The sequence below is a fragment of the Symphalangus syndactylus genome, chromosome 21, assembly GCF_028878055.3.
Source record: "Symphalangus syndactylus isolate Jambi chromosome 21, NHGRI_mSymSyn1-v2.1_pri, whole genome shotgun sequence".
Classification (NCBI taxonomy): Eukaryota; Metazoa; Chordata; class Mammalia; order Primates; family Hylobatidae; genus Symphalangus; species Symphalangus syndactylus.
Window position 1 is genome coordinate 36,055,185 of NC_072443.2, and position 22,107 is coordinate 36,077,291.

The following is a 22,107-nucleotide window of genomic DNA, read 5'->3' on the forward strand; positions in this document are numbered from 1 at the left end:
TTACATTTAAAAAATTACTATCATTTGATAATATCTGAAATATATTAGTAATAAGTTTGTAACAGAAAATAGAAATTATGAATAGTAAAGAGGAAGGTGGATCTTTATGAATATATGCAATTTTAGATAAGGTATTCATACATGGATTAGAAAAGAAGTACTCTAGGAATGAGAATGTAATTAGGGGATAAAAATCTTTCATCTGGATGAAAAGTAATGGGAACAGACGTAGGCTAATGGCATGCATTTGTCATACATACTCCTGCTCCAAACAGCTGATCAGGTAAATAAAATATTCATTTATTCAAAATGTTTTAATCAGGTAGAAAAATATAATTGGTCTTTTGATGTCAAATAGATATATAAAAAAGAATATTAGAACAAGTTAGATCCATTTATTTGTTCATTCCACAAGCACTTAACTGAGCATCCACTATGCATTATGCAAAGTGCTAGGGGCTGGGTATTTAAAAGATAGATGAGATAAAAAATATAGTAGGAGAGAGACCTAACGATAATTGTAATGTAATGTACTTAATGCTATAATAAAGGTACATATTGGATACAATGGCAGCAATATTGGTCCTCTGAAAACAATATAGTTCACAGGATGGTCTTCTACTGGGGCATTTGGCTCCAAAGCCTACTTCTCTGAGTACTCTGGTGGGGATGTTTCCAGAAAAGAAATAAGAAGGAAAAGTTTGAAAAAAAAAAAAGTGAAAAACAAGGGCATTTCAAAAAAAGTAAATAGCACCCACAGATGAATGGAATTAGAAAAACATGTAATGTGCGTGGGACACCATGAGTGGTTCAGTATAAATAGAGTGTAGAGGATATGTGGCAATGGAAAACAGAAGACAAAGGTGGAGAAGTAGGCAGGAAACAGATTGCAGAAAGATTTTGCATATTATTCAAAATTTTGCATATTTGATTTTATACTATCAGCAATAAGGAACATTTAGAGAATATTAAACTAGAGAGTATCATGGTTAAATTCTTATTTTTAAAAAGATTATTTGCTAGTACATTAAAAATATTATTAGTAGGAAATAAAAGTGTTACCTGAATGAAGTTTATATGGTCTTTGTTTTTATCTAGCCACGGAATATGATATAGGACTTCTTCAACAGTAAGAGGCCTGATAATAGATTGAGAATCAAGCACCTCTTTCCTTTTGGCCATGATTAACTAAAACACAAAATTTAAGAAAAAGGATGAACCAAACTGCTATTCTCAGAATGTTTAAGGCAGACAGGTCTTTGTACTATTTCCTATTCTTGATCATTTGACATTTTTCTTCTTCCATGAACATTTCCAACCTCTCCTTATATCATGATTCTTTTTGTATCATCATTATTTTTATTTCTTCCCAACTTTTATTTTAGGTTCAGGTGATACATGTGCAGATTTGTTACATGGGTAAGTTGCATGTCACAGGGGTTTGGTTTACTGATTATTTTGTTACCCAGGTAATAAGCATAGTACCTGTTAGGTAGTTTTCCCTATGATCATTATTCTGAAGTCATAGATAAGCTTCTTAAAGTGAACCATTTTACTGAAGTATAGCAGATGTGAAAAAAAGTGTACAAGTCATAAATGTTCACTCAAAGAATATTACAAAGTAAAAACATCTGTGTAACCAACACCTAGATTAATAAAACATTTGCTTCACCCTAGAATCCTCCTTTATGTTCTCCTCTAATCATTACTTCTATCCAAAGATAACTACTATACTTCTATAATCATTGTTTAGCTTTCTCTGGCTTTCAGCCTTTTAGGCATGAAATGAAAGAATGTACTTGTGTCTCAACATACCAGAATCTCTGGGACACATTCAAAGCAGTGTGTAGAGGGAAATTTATAGCAGTAAATGCCCACAAGAGAAAGCAGGAAAGATCCAAAATTGACACCCTAACATCACAATTAAAAGAACTAGAAAAGCAAGAGCAAATACATTCAAAAGATAGCAGAAGGCTAGAAATAACTAAAATCAGAGCAGAACTGAAGGAAATAGAGACACAAAAAAACCCTTCAAAAAATTAATGAATCCAGGAGCTGGTTATTTGAAAAGATCAACAAAATTGATAGACCACTAGCAAGACGAATAAAGAAGAAAAGAGAGAAGAATCAAATAGACGCAATAAAAAATGAAAAAGGGGATATCACCACCAATCCCACAGAAATACAATCTACCATCAGAGAATACTACAAACACCTCTACGCAAATCAACTAGAAAATCTAGAAGAAACGAATAAATTCCTCGACAAATACACCCTCCCAAGACTAAACCAGGAAGAAGTTGAATCTCTGAATAGACCAATAACAGGCTCTGAAATTGTGGCAATAATCAATAGCTTACCAACCAAAAAGAGTCCAGGACCTGATGGATTCACAGCCGAATTCTACCGGAGGTACAGGAGGAACTGGTACCATTCCTTCTGAAACTATTCCAATCGATAGAAAAAGAGGGACTCCTCCCTAACACATTTTATGAGGCCAGCATCGTCCTGATACCAAAGCCTGGCAGAGACACAACCAAAAAAGAGAATTTCAGACCAATATCCTTGATGAACATTGATGCAAAAATCCTCAATAAAATACTGGCAAACCAAATCCAGCAGCACATCAAAAAGCTTATCCACCATGATCAAGTGGGCTTCATCCCTGGGATGCAAGGCTGGTTCAACATATGCAAATCAATAAATGTAATCCAGCATGTAAACAGAACCAAAGACAAAAACCACATGATTATCTCAATAGATGCAGAAAAGGCCTTTGACAAAATTCAACAATGCTTCATGCTAAAAACTCTCAATAAATTAGGTATTGATGGGATGTATCTCAAAATAATAAGAGCTATCTATGACAAACCCACAGCCAATATCATACTGAATGGGCAAAAACTGGAAGCATTCCTTTGAAAACTGGCACAAGACAGGGATGCCCTCTCTCACAACTCCTATTCAACATAGTGCTGGAAGATCTGGCCAGGGCAATCAGGCAGGAGAAGGAAATAAAGGGTATTCAATTAGGAAAAGAGGAAGTCAAATTGTCCCTGTTTGCAGATGACATGATTGTATATCTAGAAAACCCCATTGTCTCAGCCCAAAATCTCCTTAAACTGATTAGCAACTTCAGCAAAGTCTCAGGATACAAAATCAATGTACAAAAATCACAAGCATTCTTGTACACCAATCACAGACAAACAGAGAGCCAAATCATGAGTGAACTCCCATTCACAATTGCTTCAAAGAGAATAAAATACCTAGGAATCCAACTTACAAGGGATGTGAAGGACCTCTTCAAGGAGAAGTACAAACCACTGCTCAATGAAATAAAAGAGGATACAAACAAATGGGAGAACATTCCATGCTCATGGGTTGGAAGAATCAATATCATGAAAATGGCCATACTGCCCAAGGTAATTTGTAGATTCAATGCCATCCCCATCAAGCTACCAATGACTTTCTTCACAGAATTGGAAAAAACTACTTTAAAGTTCATATGGAACCAAAAAAGAGCCCGCATGGCCAAGTCAATCCTAAGCCTAAAGAACAAAGCTGGAGGCATCACGCTACCTGATTTCAAACTATACTACAAGGCTACAGTAACCAAAACAGCATGGTACTGGTACCACAACAGAGACATAGATCAATGGAACAGAACAGAGCCCTCAGAAATAATGCCGCATATCTACAACTATCTGATCTTTGACAAACCTGACAAAAACAAGAAATGGGGAAAGGATTCCCTATTTAATAAATGGTGCTGGGAAAACTGGCTAGCCATATGTAGAAAGCTGAAACTGGATCCCTTCCTTACACCTTATATAAAAATTAATTCAAGATGGATTAAAGACTTACATGTTAGACCTAAAACCATAAAAACCCTAGAAGAAAACCTAGGCAATACCATTCAGGACATAGGCGTGGTCAAGGACTTCATGTCTAAACCACCAAAAGCAATGGCAACAAAAGCCAAAATTGACAAATGGGATCTAATTAAACTAAAGAGCTTCTGCACAGCAAAAGAAACTACCATCAGAGTGAACAGGCAACCTACAGAATGGGAGAAAATTTTCACAACCTACTCATCTGACAAAGGGCTAATATCCAGGATCTACAATGAACTCAAACAAATTTACAAGAAAAAAACAACCCCATCAAAAAGTGGGCGAAGGACATGAACAGACACTTCTCGAAAGAAGACATTTATGCAGCCAAAAAACACATGACAAAATGCTCATCATCACTAGCCATCAGAGAAATGCAAATCAAAACCACAATGAGATACCATCTCACACCAGTTAGAATGGCCATCATTAAAAAGTCAGGAAACAACAGCTGCTGGAGAGGATGTGGAGAAATAGGAACACTTTTACACTGTTGGTGGGACTGTAAACTAGTTCAACCATTGTGGAAGTCAGTGTGGCGATTCCTCAGGGACTTAGAACTAGAAATACCATTTGACCCAGCCATCCCATTACTGGGTATATACCCAAAGGACTATAAATCATGCTGCTATAAAGACACATGCACACGTATGTTTATTGTGGCACTATTCACAATAGAAAAGACTTGGAACCAACCCAAACGTCCAACAGCGATAGACTGGATTAAGAAAATGTGGCACATATACACCATGGAATACTATGCAGCCATAAAAAATGATGAGTTCATGTCCTTTGTAGGGACATGGATGAAACTGGAAACCATCATTCTCAGTAAACTATTGCAAGGACAAAAAACCAAACACCGCATGTTCTCACTCGTAGCTGGGAATTGAACAATGAGAACTCATGGACACAGGAAGGGGAACATCACACTCCGGGGACTGTTGTGGGGTGGGGGGAGTGGGGAGGGACAGCATTGGGAGATATACCTAATGCTAAATGACGAGTTAATGGGTGCAGCAAACCAACACGGCACATGGATACACATGTAACAAACCTGCACATTGTGCACATGTACCCTATAACCTAAAGTATAATAATAATAAAAAAAAAGAATGTACTTCTGTCTGATTTCATTTGCTCAACATTTTGTTTCTGAGATTCATCTATGATGTTGCAGAAAACAAAAATTTTTTCACTTTATTTTCATCGTAGTATAATATTCGGTTATGGATGCCACAGCTTTATTTATCTACTGTTGATTGACATTTAGATTGCTTCAGTTGGGGTTTTTATGAGTAATGCTGCTACGAATATAGTGTACAGGTGTACATATTTCTGTTGAGTATATGGTTATCTAATCTGATTGCTGGATCATAAAGTATGCATATGTTCAATTTTAATAGTTACTGCCAAATATTTTTTCAAATCACTTACATCAATTTACACTTCTACTCTAATGTTCCAGTTGTTCCACACTGTTGTCTACACTTGGTATTGTCAGTTTAAAAAAAATGGTATGCTGGTGGTTGTGTATTGGTATTTCATTTGGGTTTTAATTTGCATCAAGCTTGTGACAATGATATTTAGCACCTTTTCTTATGTGTATTAGCCATTTAAATATCTTCCACTGCACAATGCACTTTCAAATCTTTTGCCCATTAAAAAATGAACTTTCTATCTTGTTCTTATTGATTTGTATATTCTGGATATAAGTTCTTCATTGGAAATATTTGTCTTGCAATTATCCTCTACCTTTTTGTGGACTTTTAGTTCTCTTAATTTTTTAATGAAGAAAAATTCTTAATTTTAATGTTATTAAAATCCAATTTGGTATCCTATTTAAGAAATCTTTGCCTATGCCAATATCATGAAAATTCTCTTATGTCACTTTCTAGAAGTTTATTCTTTTACCTTTAACAGTTATGTCTATAATTTATCTGGAATTGATTTTTTTGTGTATGGTATAAGATAAAGTTCAGATTTATGAATTTAATAGTATAAGAACTCTACACAGAAAAAAACCAAAAACAATTAAAACAACATTAAAACCTAATTAAGTGAAGATATATCATATGAGTAGATCAAGTCAATATCACAAAGTTATCAATTCTCCTTAAATTGATATACAAGATTAATGGAATCTCAATGGAAATTTCAGTAGGCCAACTTAGTAGAAATTTCCAAGCTGCCTTTAAAATTTATTTGAAAATACAAAATGTTAAAACTAGTCAAAATAGTCTTGAAGAAAATAACAAAGCTGGAAGACACACACAATCATGTATGAAAACTTAGCAAGTTTCAGTAATCAAGACAATATGATTTGGTTCAATGATAGTTAAATAAAACAATGGAACAGAAAAAGAGTCCAGAAACTTATCCACACCTACACAGTCGCTTAAATAGTGACAAAGGCTCCAGCACAGTGCAGTGGAGTAGGATGGTCTTTTTCATAAATTATGCTGGATCAATTGATTATTCATACAGAAAAAATGCTAACTTTAACCTAGCATTGTTATATAAGGCATTCTAAATGGCATTGCTTCTGTTCATTATTTCTATTTTCTGCAAGATAAACTTTCTTTATAATCAGGTATATTGACCCTGCTTTCTAAGTTCAAAAGGCTTTTTACACACATCTCTTTCTATTTTGGGCTTTTTATAGTGTTATGTTTAAGAGCCTGAGTTCTGGGATCAGAATGCCTGGATTAAATTAACGTCTCCAGACTTACTAGCTATCTGACCTTGGTGCAAGTTATTTTATCTCTCTGTGCTTCAGTTTTTTCTCTCATAAAATAGGGACAACAATAGTATCCACATGATAGGTTGCTGTGAGAATCAAATGAGTAAAGATTTATTTTAATCTTTCACTATTCTCCCTTCTGTTATTTTACCATGAGCTTTTGTAGGTTTTCATCTAGTGTTTATGTTTCTTCTTCAGTGAAGATACTGCTTTTCACAGGTTTTCTCACCATGGTCAAATGAAATTACAGACTGAACCATTAAACTGTATAATAAACATTAAATGAAAAATAACCTTCATTGAATGTGGTGAGTTTGTTTCAATTTGTACAAGGCACACAGGCTTTGTGTGTTAATGATGTAACCAATAGAAGATCAAGTGAGACTGTGTCTTCAGGATTCTATTTTGGTTACTTCCAAAAAAAAATTGTGGCAACTGGGGGACTTGTTTTAAAAAATTAGTTTACTAATTATACAAGTGATATATAAGAACACTTCCAAGTAAAAGTTTCAAGCATGATGAAAATATAAATAAAATAAATAGCTAAGGCTTCCTTCATTTTCCTTCTTTCCTTCTCATTTCTTCTTCCACGTGGAGCAATATGAAAAGTTTTGCATATATTTGTCTAGATTATTTTTAATATATTACATAGATGTATCTACAGAAATGTTTAAAAATCTAAAATGACCATCATATATATAAAATCTTATAATTTTACAGGTTACTTTTTTCCTACTAATAGTGTATCTTGGTGAATTTTTTATATCAGTATATATAGATATTTAAAATTCTTGTTTATTTACATATAATGTTATTTATATGTTTACATATATGTCTCCATATCTATTTACATATATTTATTTACATATATGTTGCACTTGCACAGCTATACCACACTTGCATGGCCATACTACAATTTATATAACCATCTCCAACTTGATGGACATATAGGCTGTTTATAATATATGTTTGAACACATATCTTTGCTTATTCTTGAATAACTGTAGATTCATACAGGTGTAATTGCTGGTTTAAAGGTATGCATTTTTAAAGTTTTAATTTTCTTTTTTTATTATATTTTAAGTTCTAGGGTACATGTGCACAATGTGCAGGTTTGTTACATAGGTATACATGTGCCATGTTGGTTTGCTGCACCCATTAACTCGTCATTTACATTAGATATTTCTCCTAATGCTATCCCTCCCCCCTCCCCCCACCCCATGACAGGCCCTGGTGTGTGATGTTCCTCACCCTGTGTCCAAGTGTTCTCATTGTTCAATTCCCACCTATGAGTGAGAACATGCGGTGTTTGGTTTTCTATCCTTGCAATAGTTTGCTGAGAATGATGGTTTCCAGCTTCATCTATGTCCCTGCAAAGGACATGAACTCATCCATTTTTATGGCTGCATAGTATTCCATGGTGTATATGTGCCACATTTTCTCAATCCAGTCTATCATTGATGGGTTGGTTCCAAGTCTTTGCTATTGTGAATAATGCTACAATGAACACACGTGTTCATGTGTCTTTATAGCAGCATGATTTATAATCCTTTGGGTATATACCCAGTAATGCGATGGCTGGGTCAAATGTTATTTCTAGTTCTAGATCCTTGAGGAATCATCACTCTCTTCCACAATGGTTGAACTAGTTTACACTCCCACCAATAGTGTAAAAGTGTTGCTATTTCTCCACATCCTCTCCAGCATCTGTTGTTTCCTGACTTTTTAATGATTGCCATTCTAACTGGTGTGAGATGGTATCTCATTGTGGTTTTGATTTGCATTTCTCTGATGACCAGTGATGATGAGCATTTTGTCATGTATCTGTTGGCTGCATAAATGTCTTCTTTAGAGAAGTGTCTGTTCATATCCTTTGCCCACTTTTTGATGGGGTTGTTTGTTTTTTTCTTGTAAATTTGTTTGAGTTCTTTGTAGATTCTGTATATTAGCCCTTTGTCAGATGGGTAGATTGCAAAAATTTTCTCCCATTCTGTAGGTTGCCTGTTCACTCTGATGGTAGTTTCTTTTGCTGTGCTCTTTAGTTTAATTAGATCCCATTTGTCAATTTTGGCTTTTGTTGCCATTGCTTTTGGTGTTTTAGTCATGAAGTCCTTGCCCACGCCTATGTCCTGAATGGTATTGCCTAGGTTTTCTTCTAGAGTTTTTATGGCTTTAGGTCTAACATTTAAGTCTTTAATCCATCTTGAATTAAATTTTGTATAAGGTGTAAGGAAGAGATCCAGTTTCAGCTTTTTACATATGGCTAGCCAGTTTTCCCAGCACCATTTGTTAAACAGAGAATCCTTTCTCCATTTCTTGTTTTTTTCCATTTTTTTTTACTGTGGTAAAATACACGTAACATAAAAATTTATTATTTTAACTATTTTAAATGGCTAAGGCTCCCTTCATTTTCACTGGTGTTAAGTACATTCACACTGTTGCTTAACCATCACCACCATCCATCTCCAGAATTCTTTTCATCTTGCACAACTGAAACTCTATACCCATTAAACAATAATTCCCCATTTCAACTTCCCCAGCCCCTGACAACTACAATTCCATCATTTCTCTATCTTTTGATTCTCTAAATACCTTATATAAATGGAATCACATAGTATTTGATTTTCATGACTGGCTTATTTCAATTAGCACAAGTCATCAAGATTCATCTATATTGTAGTATATATCAGGATTTATCTTTTTAAGGTTAAATAAAATTCCATTGTATGTATATACCACATTTTGCTCATCCATTCATCTATTAATGGACACTTGGGTGGTGTCTACCTTTTATTGTTTCTATTCTTTTTTTGTTTTTGTTTTTTTCTTTCTTTTTGGTCTGCCTGAGTTATTTCAGAAGACTTGTCTTCAAGTGCAGAAATTATTTTTTCTGCTTGGTTTAGTCTTTGTTGAAGCTCTCAATAGTATTTTTTATTTCATTCATTGAATTCCTCAGCTCTAGAATTTCTGTTTGGTTCTTTGTTAAACTTCTCACTTGAATCATGAATTGTTTTTCTGATTTAGTGTACTGTCCATCTGTATTCTCTTGTATCCGACTGTTTTGTTAACATGATTATTTTAAAATTTTTTTCTGGTATTTTGCATATCTGTTAGTAGAGAGTTATTGTGTTCCCCTGGAAGTATCATATTTCCTTGCTTTTTCATGTTTGATGTCACTACACTACTTTCTATGCATCTGGTGGAACAATCGCCTCTCTGAATTTTATGAAGTAGGTTTCATAGGGAAAGACTTACTGGCATGAGTAGGTCTTGGGGTGTCGGTTGGGTAGAATGCATTGGCTTTGGATCTAGACAGATGCAGTACTGTAGTCTCCATGTAGTTTGTTCCAACTGGAATCCATACTAGTGAATTTTGCAAGTGTTTCAGTGGCCTAAGCTATGAGAGTGTGTGGTGGTAGTGCCATGGCTTTCCCAGGTATAGACTTGCTGGACTGCCTCTCAAGTTGGGGGCACATGCATGCACATGACATGTCAGCTAACTTGGGGTCTGGATCACTAGGGTTGGAGCCATGGGTCTGTTACTCTGGCCAGGGGCATGGGCATGCAACTATTTAGCTGGCTTGGAGGCATGTCTGCCTAGGATTGGATGGGCTTTTTTTTCTGGTCTGGCATGTGGGCACAAGACTGCTTAGCTAAATTGGGGGCATATCTTTCAGCAGAGACTTGTGGGGCTGTTTCTCAGGCCCTTAGTTCTGGTGCAGGGCATTCAGCAGGCCAGAGGCATGTCTTTGTTGAGAAGGGTAACTTGGGGCTCTTTCTTGGTCACAGGATACAGGCACAAGGCTGCTTTGCTGGCTTAAGGATATGTCTGCTGGGGGTAGCTATGGGGTTGTGTCTCAGGCTCTGGGTATGGGGATGGCATGGGGTCATTGGGCAGGCCAGGGGTATGTCCATGAGGTTAATGGTGGTGACAGGGCTGTTTTTCAGGTCTTGGGTGGGGACACTTGTAGCTGCTCTGCCAGCCTGGGGGTGTGTTATCTACTTGCTGGCTTGGGGGCCTCTCCTGGTTGCAGGAGAGACACAGTGGTTAGGCCATTTCAACAGAAGTTTTGTCCTGAATGGGGCTGCAAGACTGTTTCTCTGGCTGGAATTGTGGGTGGTGGGGGTTGGTTTTCCTGCTGTGTGGGACCAGAGCCACAGCTGATCCTAGGCCCCAGTTTCATGCAACTGGGTTTGTGGCATTCAGTCATTCATGTGGGCTTGGTGGAATGAAGAGAAAGCTCCAGGGCTGGAGGGGTGCAGTAGCAACTAGTCCCATGAGCAGGGTACACTCCACAAATAGCTCTGGTGTCAAGATGGTGCCATGGTGCAGCAGCTTGGCTCACAGTAGATGGGTAGGGAGTGGGGAGTGCACACCTTATGATCCTAATCTGGAGTAATGCAGCTTCATGAATTCCCAGCAGCTCCCCAAACAGTGTTCAGGTTTTGGAAAGACTGTGCGATACTTCTGTAGGGAGGACTGCAGGTGCTTGTGGTGGCATTGGGGGCCGGTGGGAATCTTCTGCCTATCTTTTCCATGAAATGGGAAGTTATTTCTGACTCCAGGCCAATAAGTGTGGGGGAGATGGGGCTGCAGAAGCAGGGTGCCTCCATGTGACTTCCTGGGTTTTCCAATCACCACAGGTACTTCTTTACTCCCTGCCTGTGCTTTAGTTTTCTCCCCTCAACATTCCAGACAAATCTTATTTTTTTAATTTGTTGCCTTGGTCCTTTCTTTTGAAGGGTGAAGGAAATGAGTACCAGGCACCTCTAGTGTGCCATCTTGCCTATGTCACTGTAAATTAATTGGCTTCTACATTTTAGTTATTGTGAATAATGTTGCTATGAATGTAGGTGTACAAATAACTCCTTGAGACTCTGCTTTCTTTTTTTTTTTCTTTTTTGAGACGGTGTCTCGCTCTGTCGCCCAGGCTGGAGTGCAGTGGCGCAGTCTCGGCTCACTGCAAGCTCCGCCTCCCGGGTTCACGCCATTCTCCCGCCTCAGCCTCTCCGAGTAGCTGGGACTACAGGCGCCCGCCACCTCGCCCGGCTAATTTTTTTGTATTTTTAGTAGAGACGGGGTTTCACCGTGGTCTCGATCTCCTGACCTCGTGATCCGCCCGCCTTGGCCTCCCAAAGTGCTGGGATTACAAGCGTGAGCGACCGCGCCCGGCCCGGCCCGAGACTCTGCTTTCAATTCTTTTGACTATATACCCAGAAAAGGAATTACTGGATCATATGGTAATTCTGATTTTAACTTTTTTGAGAAAGTACCATACTGTTTCCCACAGAGGTTGTATCATTTTACTTTTCCAACAACAGTGTACAATGGTTCCAATTTCTCCACACCCTCACCAAAACAATGATATTTTCTTTTCTTTTCTTTTTTTTTTTTTTTGGTGGTGGCTATCCTAATGGATGTGTGGTGGTATCTCACTAGTTTTGATTTGCATTTCCATAATGATGAATGATGTCAAACACATATTTTCATGTTGCTATTGGCCACTTGAGTGTCTTCTTTGGAGAAATTTCTATTCAAATGTTTTGCCCATTTTGAATCAGGTTGTTTAGTTTTATGAGTTCTCTATATATTATGGGTATTAATTTGTATAAGACACATGGTTTGCAAATATTTCCTCTCATTCTTTGGGTCGTTTTACTCTGTAATAGTGGTTTTTGATGCACAAAATTTCCAAATTTTCATGAAGTGCACTTTGTCTATATTTTCTTTTGTTGCGCATGCCTTAAGCATCATTTCCAAGTAATCATTGTGAAATCCAATGTTTTGAAGTTTTAACCATGTTTTCTTCTGAGAGTTTTATAGTTTTAGGTCTTACATAAAGGTCATGGGTCTATTTTGAGGTATTTTTTGTATATGATATTAGGTAAGGGTCCAACTTTATTCTTTTGCATGTAGAGATCCAATTTCTCAAAGAAAAAGCACATAGTTGGATCATGTTTTTTGATCTGTTCTGCCAATCTGTCTTTTGATTAGAGAGTTTAATCCCTTTACATTTAAAGTAATTACTGATAAGAAGGAACTTACTTCTGTCATTTTGCTGTATTTTTTCTGTATAGCTTTTCTAAATATCTGTAGCTTTGTTGTCCTATATTATTTTCTTTTGTTAAGTTGATTTTTTAAAATAGTGAAACATTTAAGTTGTTTTCTTATTTCTTTCTGTGTATATATTTTAGCTACTTTTTTTGTGTTTACCATGGGCATTATAGATGAACTCCCAGAGCTATAACACTATAATTTGAATTTATACAAACTTAACTTCCATAACATTCAAAAACTCTGCTCCTTTAACAACAGTTCCATCCCCATCTCCTTTCAGCTGTTGATATCACAGTATTACATCTTTATACATTGTGTGTCCAAAAACATGAAATATTTTTAATGCAATCCAAAGTTAAAATAATATTAGTTTTATACTAATAACTGTTTTTTAGTAGAAATATTATTCTCATAAATCATTTAGAAAACAAGAAGTGGAGTTACACATCATTATTACAATAATACTAGCTTTTATAATTCCCTATGTATTTACCTTTACTGAGTCTTATTTCTTTATAAGGTTCTGAGTTACTGTCTAGTGTCTTTCCATTTAACCAGCAGGACTTCCTTTTGCATTTATTTTAAGGCAGATCTAGAGGTAACAAACTCCCTAAACTTTTGTTTATCTGGAAATGTCTCAATTTTTCCTTTACATTTGCAGTACAATTTTTCTGAATGTAAGATTCTTGGCTGACACTTTTTTTTGTTTTTTCACTTCGAATACATCAGCTCACTGGCTTCTGGCCTCCAAGGTTTCCAGTAAGAAATCTACTATTCATCTTATTGAGGATCCTTGTGTGTGATGGATTGCTTCTCTCTTGTTGTCTTAAAACTTCTCTTTGTCTTTTAACAGTTTGATTATAATGTGTCTAGATGTGGTTCTGTTTGAGTTCATCCTACTTGGAGTTTGTTGAGATTCTTGGATGTTTACATTCATGTCTTTCATTAAATTTGAAAAGTTTTTGGCCATTATTTTCTCAAATGTTGTCTTTTTTCCTTCTCTCTCTTGGACTCCCACAATATATATTGGTCTGCTTCAGGTGTCCCACAGGCCCCTTAGGCTCTGTTAACTTTTTAAAATTCTTTTTATCTTTCTGTTCCTCAGACATGTAATTTCCAGTGTCCTATCCTCAAGTTTGCTGATTCTTTTTTCTGCCTACTCAAATCTGCCTTTGAATCCCCTTAGAAAATTTTTAGATTTTAGTTATTGTACTTAATTGTACTTTTTACTTTTCTGCTCCAGAATTTCTTTTTAGATTTTCTATGTCTTTATGGATATTTCCATTTTGTTCATGTATTTTCTACCTGACTTTCTTCACATCTTTCTTGAGTTCTTTGAGCATCTTTAAAACAACTGTTTTAAAGTCTTTGTCTGGTAGACCTGCCATCTTTTTTAGGGACAGTTCTGTTGTTTTATTTTTTTTTCTTTTGAATGGGCAATACTTGCCAGTTTCTGTGTATGCCTTGTGATTTAAAAAAAACAACAACTGAATTTAAATTAAACAATGCGGTAATTCTGGAACTCAGACTCTCCCTTTTTTCCCAGAATTTGCTGTTTTGTTTTTGTTTTTTGGTGGTTGTAGGCTGTCTCTGCTTAGGATTAGTCTTAGGTCGAAGCTTAAGGTATTGTCAGGGTTTTATTTTACCTTTTTTCTGAGCCTGTGTCTTCCCCTGTGCATGCATTGTGACTTTCTCATTTCACCTGTGAAGTGGTGGTTTTTGAATGTCTTAGTCTTTAAAGTCTGGCTCCCAAAAGAGAAATAAGACAAAAATAAAGAGGTTAAAAAAAAGTGTTGGCCCTTTAAATCCTTTGGAAGTCACTTCAGCCAGAGGGGGAGGGCTTACAATAATATGAGGAGGGGCAATCACAATGGTTTCCACCTCTTTGCCTTCTCTGATTAGAAATGGCAATCCATCAGTCATCAGAGTACAGATGCAAGATATTTAGAGAACAGGGTCTTTTATTGCCAATCTGGCTCTTGCAAGTTTTAAGTTGCTCCAAGAACACATGCATAGCTGCCTGCCATGGTGCTGAGGGGTGAGGAGTAGCTATTACTGTGCTGAGAGATAAACATGACAAAATTAACCAAAATTTATCATCTAAGCCTTCCCCTGAAAGTTGCAAACCTTCATAGAATTCAGATTTCCAAAATAGTTACATCAGACAGATTTTGCCAGTGCAATTGTTGTCTAAAAGGAGAGACAGATTTCTGAAACTTCCTACTCTGTTTTCTTCCTAGAATCCTCTCAATTCTTACTGTTTTTTTTTTAAATTAATTTCTGAGCAATAAATTGTACAAGTGAAATCCTTAGCTCCCTAACATGGTGCAAATTTTAATTAAGGTTTATTAAATTAACTGATTATTTTATGGATGATTCATGCCTTAGATATTGATTCTCTACAACATGGGTTGCAACTACTGCCCATAGGCCCGCTCCTGCTTAACATCTACTTTTCTAAACATTTTTTTGGGGTAGGGAACACAAACATGCCTATTTATTTACATGTTGTTTGTAGTTGTTTTGGTATTACAATTGCAGAATTTAGTACTACTAGTAGGAACCATATGGCCTACATAATATAAAATATTTACTATATTTTCCTTTATAGAAAATGATTGTTAATACCTACTCTACAGAAACATGTATTCAGTTGGAATTTTTTAGTTCTTACCACATAGGTGTTATGTATTTTATATTAGGTTCATAGATAAGAATTTAGAGTTTCTAATTGTAATTGTAAATATAATAATATTTTTCTAAATTTTTCCATTAGAGAAGAATTTTATATATTACTTTTATTTCTGGATGCTATTGAATTATTTTATTAATCCTACTGCTTTTAAGCTAATTCCTTAAGATTTTAAATTAATCAGTCAACAAATAATAGCAGTTTTCTCCTCTTTCCAAAATTTTCATCTCTCAATTTTCTTTCTTTTTTTCTTGACTTGGATAAGACCTCCAGCATAGTTATTCAATGCTTGGAATGTCACTTGTCATTCTTCTTTTGTTCCTAACTTTAATAAGAATGCTCTTGAGAAAGGGGGGTGGAGCCAAGATGGCCAAATAGGAACAGCTCCGGTCTCCAGCTCCCAGCCCCAGCGACACAGAAGACTGGTGATTTCTGCATTTCTGCTTGAGGTACCGGTTTCATCTCACTAGGGAGTGCCTAACAGTGGGTTCAGGACAGTCGGTGAAGCGCACTGTGCGCGAGCCGAAGCAGGGCGAGGCATTGCCTCACTCGGGAAGCGCAAGGGGTCAGGGAGTTCCCTTTCCTAGTCAAAGAAAGGGGAAACAGACGGCACCTGGAATATCGGGTCAGTCCCGTCCTAATACTGCGCTTTTCCAACGGGCCTGGAAAACGGCACACTAGGAGATTGTGTCCCGCACCTGGCTCGGAGGGTCCTATGCCCACAGAGTCTTGCTGATTGCTAGCACAGCAGTCTGAGATCAAGCTGCAAGGCGGCAACGAGGCTGGGGGAGGGGCGCCCGCCATTGCCCAGGCTTGCTTAGGTAAACAAAGCAGCCAGGAAGCTCGAACTGGGTGGAGCCCACCACAGCTCAAGGAGGCCTGCCTGCCTCTGTAGGCTCCACCTCTGGGGGCAGGGCACAGACAACCAAAAACTCAGCGAGAACCTCCACAGGCTTAAATGTCCCTGTCTGACTGACAGCTTTGAAGAGAGTAGTGGTTCTCCCAGCACGCAGCTGGAGATCTGAGAACGGACAGACTGCCTCCTAAAGTGGGTCCCTCACCCCTGAGCAGCCTAACTGGGAGGCACCCCCCCAGTAGGGACAGACTGACACCTCATTCAACCGGGTACTCCTCTGAGACAAAACTTTCAGAGGAACTATCAGACAGCTGAATTTGCGGTCTCACGAAAATCCACTGTTCTGCAGCCACCGGTGCTGACACCCAGCCAAACAGGGTCTGGAGTGGACCTCTAGTAAACTCCAACAGACCTGCAGCTGAGGGTCTTGTTTGGTAGAAGGAAAATTAACAAACAGAAAGGACATCCACACCAAAAACCCATCTGTACATCACCATCATCGAAGACAAAAAGTAGACAAAACCACAAAGATGGGGAAAAAACAGACCAAAAAAACTGGAAACTCTAAAAAACAGAGCACCTCTCCTCCTCCAAAGGAACGCAGTTCCTCACCAGCAACGGAACAAAGCTGGATGGAGGATGACTTTGATGAGTTGAGAGAAGAAGGCTTCAGACGATCAAACTACTCTGAGCTACGAGAGGAAATTCAAAACAATAGCAAAGAAGTTAAAAACTTTGAAAAAAAATTAGAAGAATGGATAACTAGAATAACCAATGGAGAGAAGGGCTTAAAGGAGATGATGGAGCTGAAAGCCAAGTTTCAAGAACTACGCGAAGAATGCAGAAGCCTCAGTAGCAGATGTGATCAACTGGAAGAAAGGGTATCGCTGATAGAAGATGAAATGAATGAAATGAAGAGAGAAGGGAAGTTTAGAGAAAAAAGAATAAAAAGAAATGAACAAAGCCTCCAAGAAATTTGGGACTATGTGAAAAGACCAAACCTACGTCTGATTGGTGTACCTGAAAATGACGGGGAGAATGGAACCAAGTTGGAAAACACTCTGCAAGATATTATCCAGGAGAACTTCCCCAATCTAGCAAGGCAGGCCAGCATTCAGATTCAGGAAATACAGAGAACGCCACAAAGATACTCCTCGAGAAGGGCAACTCCAAGACACATAATTGTCAGATTCACCAAAGTTGAAATGAAGGAAAAAATGTTAAGGGCAGCCAGAGAGAAAGGTCGGGTTACCCACAAAGGGAAGCCCATCAGACTAACAGCTGATCTCTCAGCAGAAACTCTACAAGCCAGAAGAGAGTGGGGGCCGATATTCAACATTCTTAAAGAAAAGAATTTTCAGCCCAGAATTTCCTATCCCGCCAAACTAAGCTTCATAAGTGAAGGAGAAATAAAATACTTTACAGACAAGCAAATGCTGAGTGATTTTGTCACCACCAGGCCTGCCCTAAAAGAGCTCCTGAAGGAAGCACTAAACATGGAAAGGAACAACCGGTACCAGCCCCTGCAAAAACATGCCAAATTGTAAAGACCATCAAGGCTAGGAAGAAACTATAGCAACTAACGAGCAAAATAACCAACTAACATCATAATGACAGGATCAGATTCACACATAACAATATTCACGTTAAATGTCAATGGGCTAAATGCTCCAATCAAAAGACACAGACTGGCAAACTGGATAAGGAGTCAGGACCCATCAGTGTGCTGTATTCAGGAAACCCATCTCATGTGCAGAGATACACATAGACTCAAAATAAAGGGATGGGGGAAGATCTATCAAGCAACTGGAAAACAAAAAAAGGCAGGGGTTGCAATCCTAGTCTCTGATAAAATAGACTTTAAACCAACAAAGATCAAAAGAGACAAAGAAGGCCATTACATAATGGTAAAGGGATCAATTCAACAAGAAGAGCTAACTATCCTAAATATATATGCACCCAACACAGGAGCACCCAGATTCATAAAGCAAGTCCTCAGTGACCTACAAAGGGACTTAAACTCCCACACAATAATAATGGGAGATTTTAACACCCCACTGTCAGCATTAGACAGATCAACGAGACAGAAAGTTAACAAGGATATCCAGGAATTGAACTCAGCTCTACATAAAGTGGACCTAATAGACATCTACAGAACTCTCCACCCCAAATCAACAGAATATACATTTTTTTCAGCACCACACCACACCTATTCCAAAATTGACCACATAGTTGGAAGTAAAGCTCTTCTCAGCAAATGTAAAAGAACAGAGATTATAACAAACTGTCTCTCAGACCACAGTGCAATCAAACTAGAACTCAGGATTAAGAAACTCAGTCAAAACCGCTCAACTACATGGAAACTGAACAACCTGCTCCTGAATGACTATTGGGTACATAATGAAATGAAGGCAGAAATAAAGATGTTCTTTGAAACCAACGAGAACAAAGACACAACATACCAGAATCTCTGGGACACGTTCAAAGCAGTGTGTAGAGGGAAATTTATAGCACTAAATGCCCACAAGAGAAAGCAGGAAAGATCCAAAATTGACACCCTAACATCACAATTAAAAGAACTAGAAAAGCAAGAGCAAACACATTCAAAAGCTAGCAGAAGGCTAGAAATAACTAAAATCAGAGCAGAACTGAAGGAAATAGAGACACAAAAAACCCTTCAAAAAATTAATGAATCCAGGAGCTGGTTTTTTGAAAAGATCAACAAAATTGATGGACCGCTAGCAAGACTAATAAAGAAGAAAAGAGAGAAGAATCAAATAGATGCAATAAAAAACGAAAAAGGGGATATCACCACCGATCCCACAGAAATACAATCTACCATCAGAGAATACTACAAACACCTCTATGCAAATAAACTAGAAAATCTGGAAGAAATGGATAAATTCCTCGACAAATACACCCTCCCAAGACTAAACCAGGAAGAAGTTGAATCTCTGAATAGACCAATAACAGGTTCTGAAATTGTGGCAATAATCAATAGCTTACCAACCAAAAAGAGTCCAGGACCTGATGGATTCACAGCTGAATTCTACCAGAGGTACAAGGAGGAACTGGTACCATTCCTTCTGAAACTATTCCAATCGATAGAAAAAGAGGGAATCCTCCCTAACACATTTTATGAAGCCAGCATCGTCCTGATACCAAAACCTGGCAGAGACTTAACCAAAAAAGAGAATTTCAGACCAATATCCTTGATGAACATTGATGCAAAAATCCTCAATAAAATACTGGCAAACCGAATCCAGCAGCACATCAAAAAGCTTATCCACCATGATCAAGTGGGCTTCATCCCTGGGATGCAAGGCTGGTTCAACATACGCAAATCAATAAATGTAATCCAGCATATAAACAGAACCAAAGACAAAAACTACATGATTATCTCAATAGATGCAGAAAAGGCCTTTGACAAAATTCAACAACCCTTCATGGTAAAAACTCTCAATAAATTAGGTATTGATGGGACGTATCTCAAAATAATAAGAGCTATCTACGACAAACCCACAGCCAATATCATACTGAATGGGCAAAAACTGGAAGCATTCCCTCTGAAAACTGGCACAAGACAGGGATGCCCTCTCTCACCGCTCCTATTCAACATAGTGCTGGAAGTTCTGGCCAGAGCAATCAGGCAGGAGAAGGAAATAAAGGGTATTCAATTAGGAAAAGAGGAAGTCAAATTGTCCCTGTTTGCAGATGACATGATTGTATATCTAGAAAACCCCATTGTCTCAGCCCAAAATCTCCTTAAGCTGATTAGCAACTTCAGCAAAGTCTCAGGATACAAAATTAATGTACAAAAATCACAAGCATTCTTGTACACCAATAACAGACAAACAGAGAGCCAAATCATGAGTGAACTCCCATTCACAATTGCTTCAAACAGAATAAAATACCTAGGAATCCAACTTACAAGGGATGTGAAGGACCTCTTCAAGGAGAACTACAAACCACTGCTCAATGAAATAAAAGAGGATACAAACAAATGGAAGAACATTCCATGCTCATGGGTTGGAAGAATCAATATCGTGAAAATGGCCATACTGCCCAAGGTAATTTATAGATTCAATGCCATCCCCATCAAGCTACCAATGACTTTCTTCACAGAATTGGAAAAAACTACTTTAAAGTTCATATGGAACCAAAAAAGAGCCCGCATCGCCAAGTCAATCCTAAGCCAAAAGAACAAAGCTGGAGGCATCACGCTACCTGACTTTAAACTATACTACAAGGCTACAGTAACCAAAACAGCATGGTACTGGTACCACAACAGAGACATAGATCAATGGAACAGAACAGAGCCCTCAGAAATGATGCCGCATAGCTACAACTATCTGATCTTTGACAAACCTGACAAAAGCAAGAAATGGGGAAAGGATTCCCTATTTAATAAATGGTGCTGGGAAAACTGGCTAGCCATATGTAGAAAGCTGCAACTGGATCCCTTCCTTACACCTTATACAAAAATTAATTCAAGATGGATTAAAGATTTATATGTTAGACCTAAAACCATTAAAATCCTACAAGAAAACCTAGGCAATACCATTCAGGTCATAGGCGTGGGCAAGGACTTCATGTCTAAAACACCAAAAGCAATGGCAACAAAAGCCAAAATCGACAAATGGGATCTCATTAAACTAAAGAGCTTCTGCACAGCAAAAGAAACTATCATCAGAGTGAACAGGCAACCTACACAATGGGAGAAAATTTTTGCAACCTACTCATCTGACAAAGGGCTAATATCCAGAGTCTACAATGAACTCAAACAAATTTACAAGAAAAAAACAAACAACCCCATCAAAAAGTGGGCAGAGGACATGAACAGACACTTCTCAAAAGAAGACATTTATGCAGCCAAAAAACACATGAAGAAATGCTCATCATCACTGGCCATCAGAGAAATGCAAATCAAAACCACAGTGAGATACCATCTCACACCAGTTAGAATGGCCATCATTAAAAAATCAGGAAACAACAGGTGCTGGAGAGGATGTGGAGAAATAGGAACACTTTTACACTGTTGGTGGGACTGTAAACTAGTTCAACCATTGTGGAAGTCAGTGTGGCGATTCCTCAGGGATCTAGAACTAGAAATACCATTTGACCCAGCCATCCCATTACTGGGTATATACCCAAAGGACTATAAATCATGCTGCTATAAAGACACATGCACACGTATGTTTATTGCGGCACTATTCACAATAGCAAAGAGTTGGAACCAACCCAAATGTCCAACAACGATAGACTGGATTAAGAAAATGTGGCACATATACACCATGGAATACTATGCAGCCATAAAAAATGATGAGTTCGTGTCCTTTGTAGGGACATGGATGAAACTGGAAAACATCATTCTCAGTAAACTATCGCAAGGACAAAAAACCAAACACCGCATGTTCTCACTCATAGGTGGGAATTGAACAATGAGAACTCACGGACACAGGAAGGGGAACATCACACTCCGGGGACTGTTGTGGGGTGGGGGGAGGGGGGAGGGACAGCATTAGGAGATACACCTAATGCTAAATGACGAGTTAATGGGTGCAGGAAATCAACATGGCACATGGATACATATGTAACAAATCTGCACATTGTGCACATGTACCCTAAAACCCTAAAGTATAATTAAAAAAAAAAAAAAAAAAAAAGAGAAGAAAAAAAAAAAAAAAGAATGCTCTTAATGTTTTGCCATCTAACACAAAGTTTGCTACAAATTTTTAATACATACTATTTATCAAGTTAGGGAAGTTCCTTCTATTATTAGTCTTCTAAGATTTTTATTAACATTCTTAATGAGGGTTAAATTTTATCAAGTAGTTTTTCTTCTTCATCTCTTAGTATGTGAGT

The 22,107-nt window shown here is 37.7% G+C and overlaps 2 protein-coding genes across 24 annotated transcripts in view; one reads left to right on the forward strand and one right to left on the reverse strand.

Moving 5' to 3' along the window:
• CD200 (CD200 molecule) overlaps positions 1 to 22,107 on the forward strand; it is a 256,287-nt gene that overhangs the window by 53,419 nt on the left and 180,761 nt on the right. The window contains exon 4 of one of the 23 annotated variants that reach the window (XM_063630054.1): positions 1,386 to 1,419. The exons of the other annotated variants lie outside the window; for them this stretch is intronic. The gene's annotated coding sequence lies outside the window, so the exon portion shown is untranslated. The remainder of the gene's footprint in view (positions 1 to 1,385; positions 1,420 to 22,107) is intronic. 23 annotated transcript variants of the gene reach the window in all.
• The window catches only part of SLC9C1 (solute carrier family 9 member C1), a 181,683-nt gene that overhangs the window by 41,846 nt on the left and 117,730 nt on the right, over positions 1 to 22,107 (reverse strand). Inside the window, 1 exon segment of the mRNA XM_055260281.2 lies at positions 1,063 to 1,188. Coding sequence (XP_055116256.2) covers positions 1,063 to 1,188 — 126 coding nt within the window.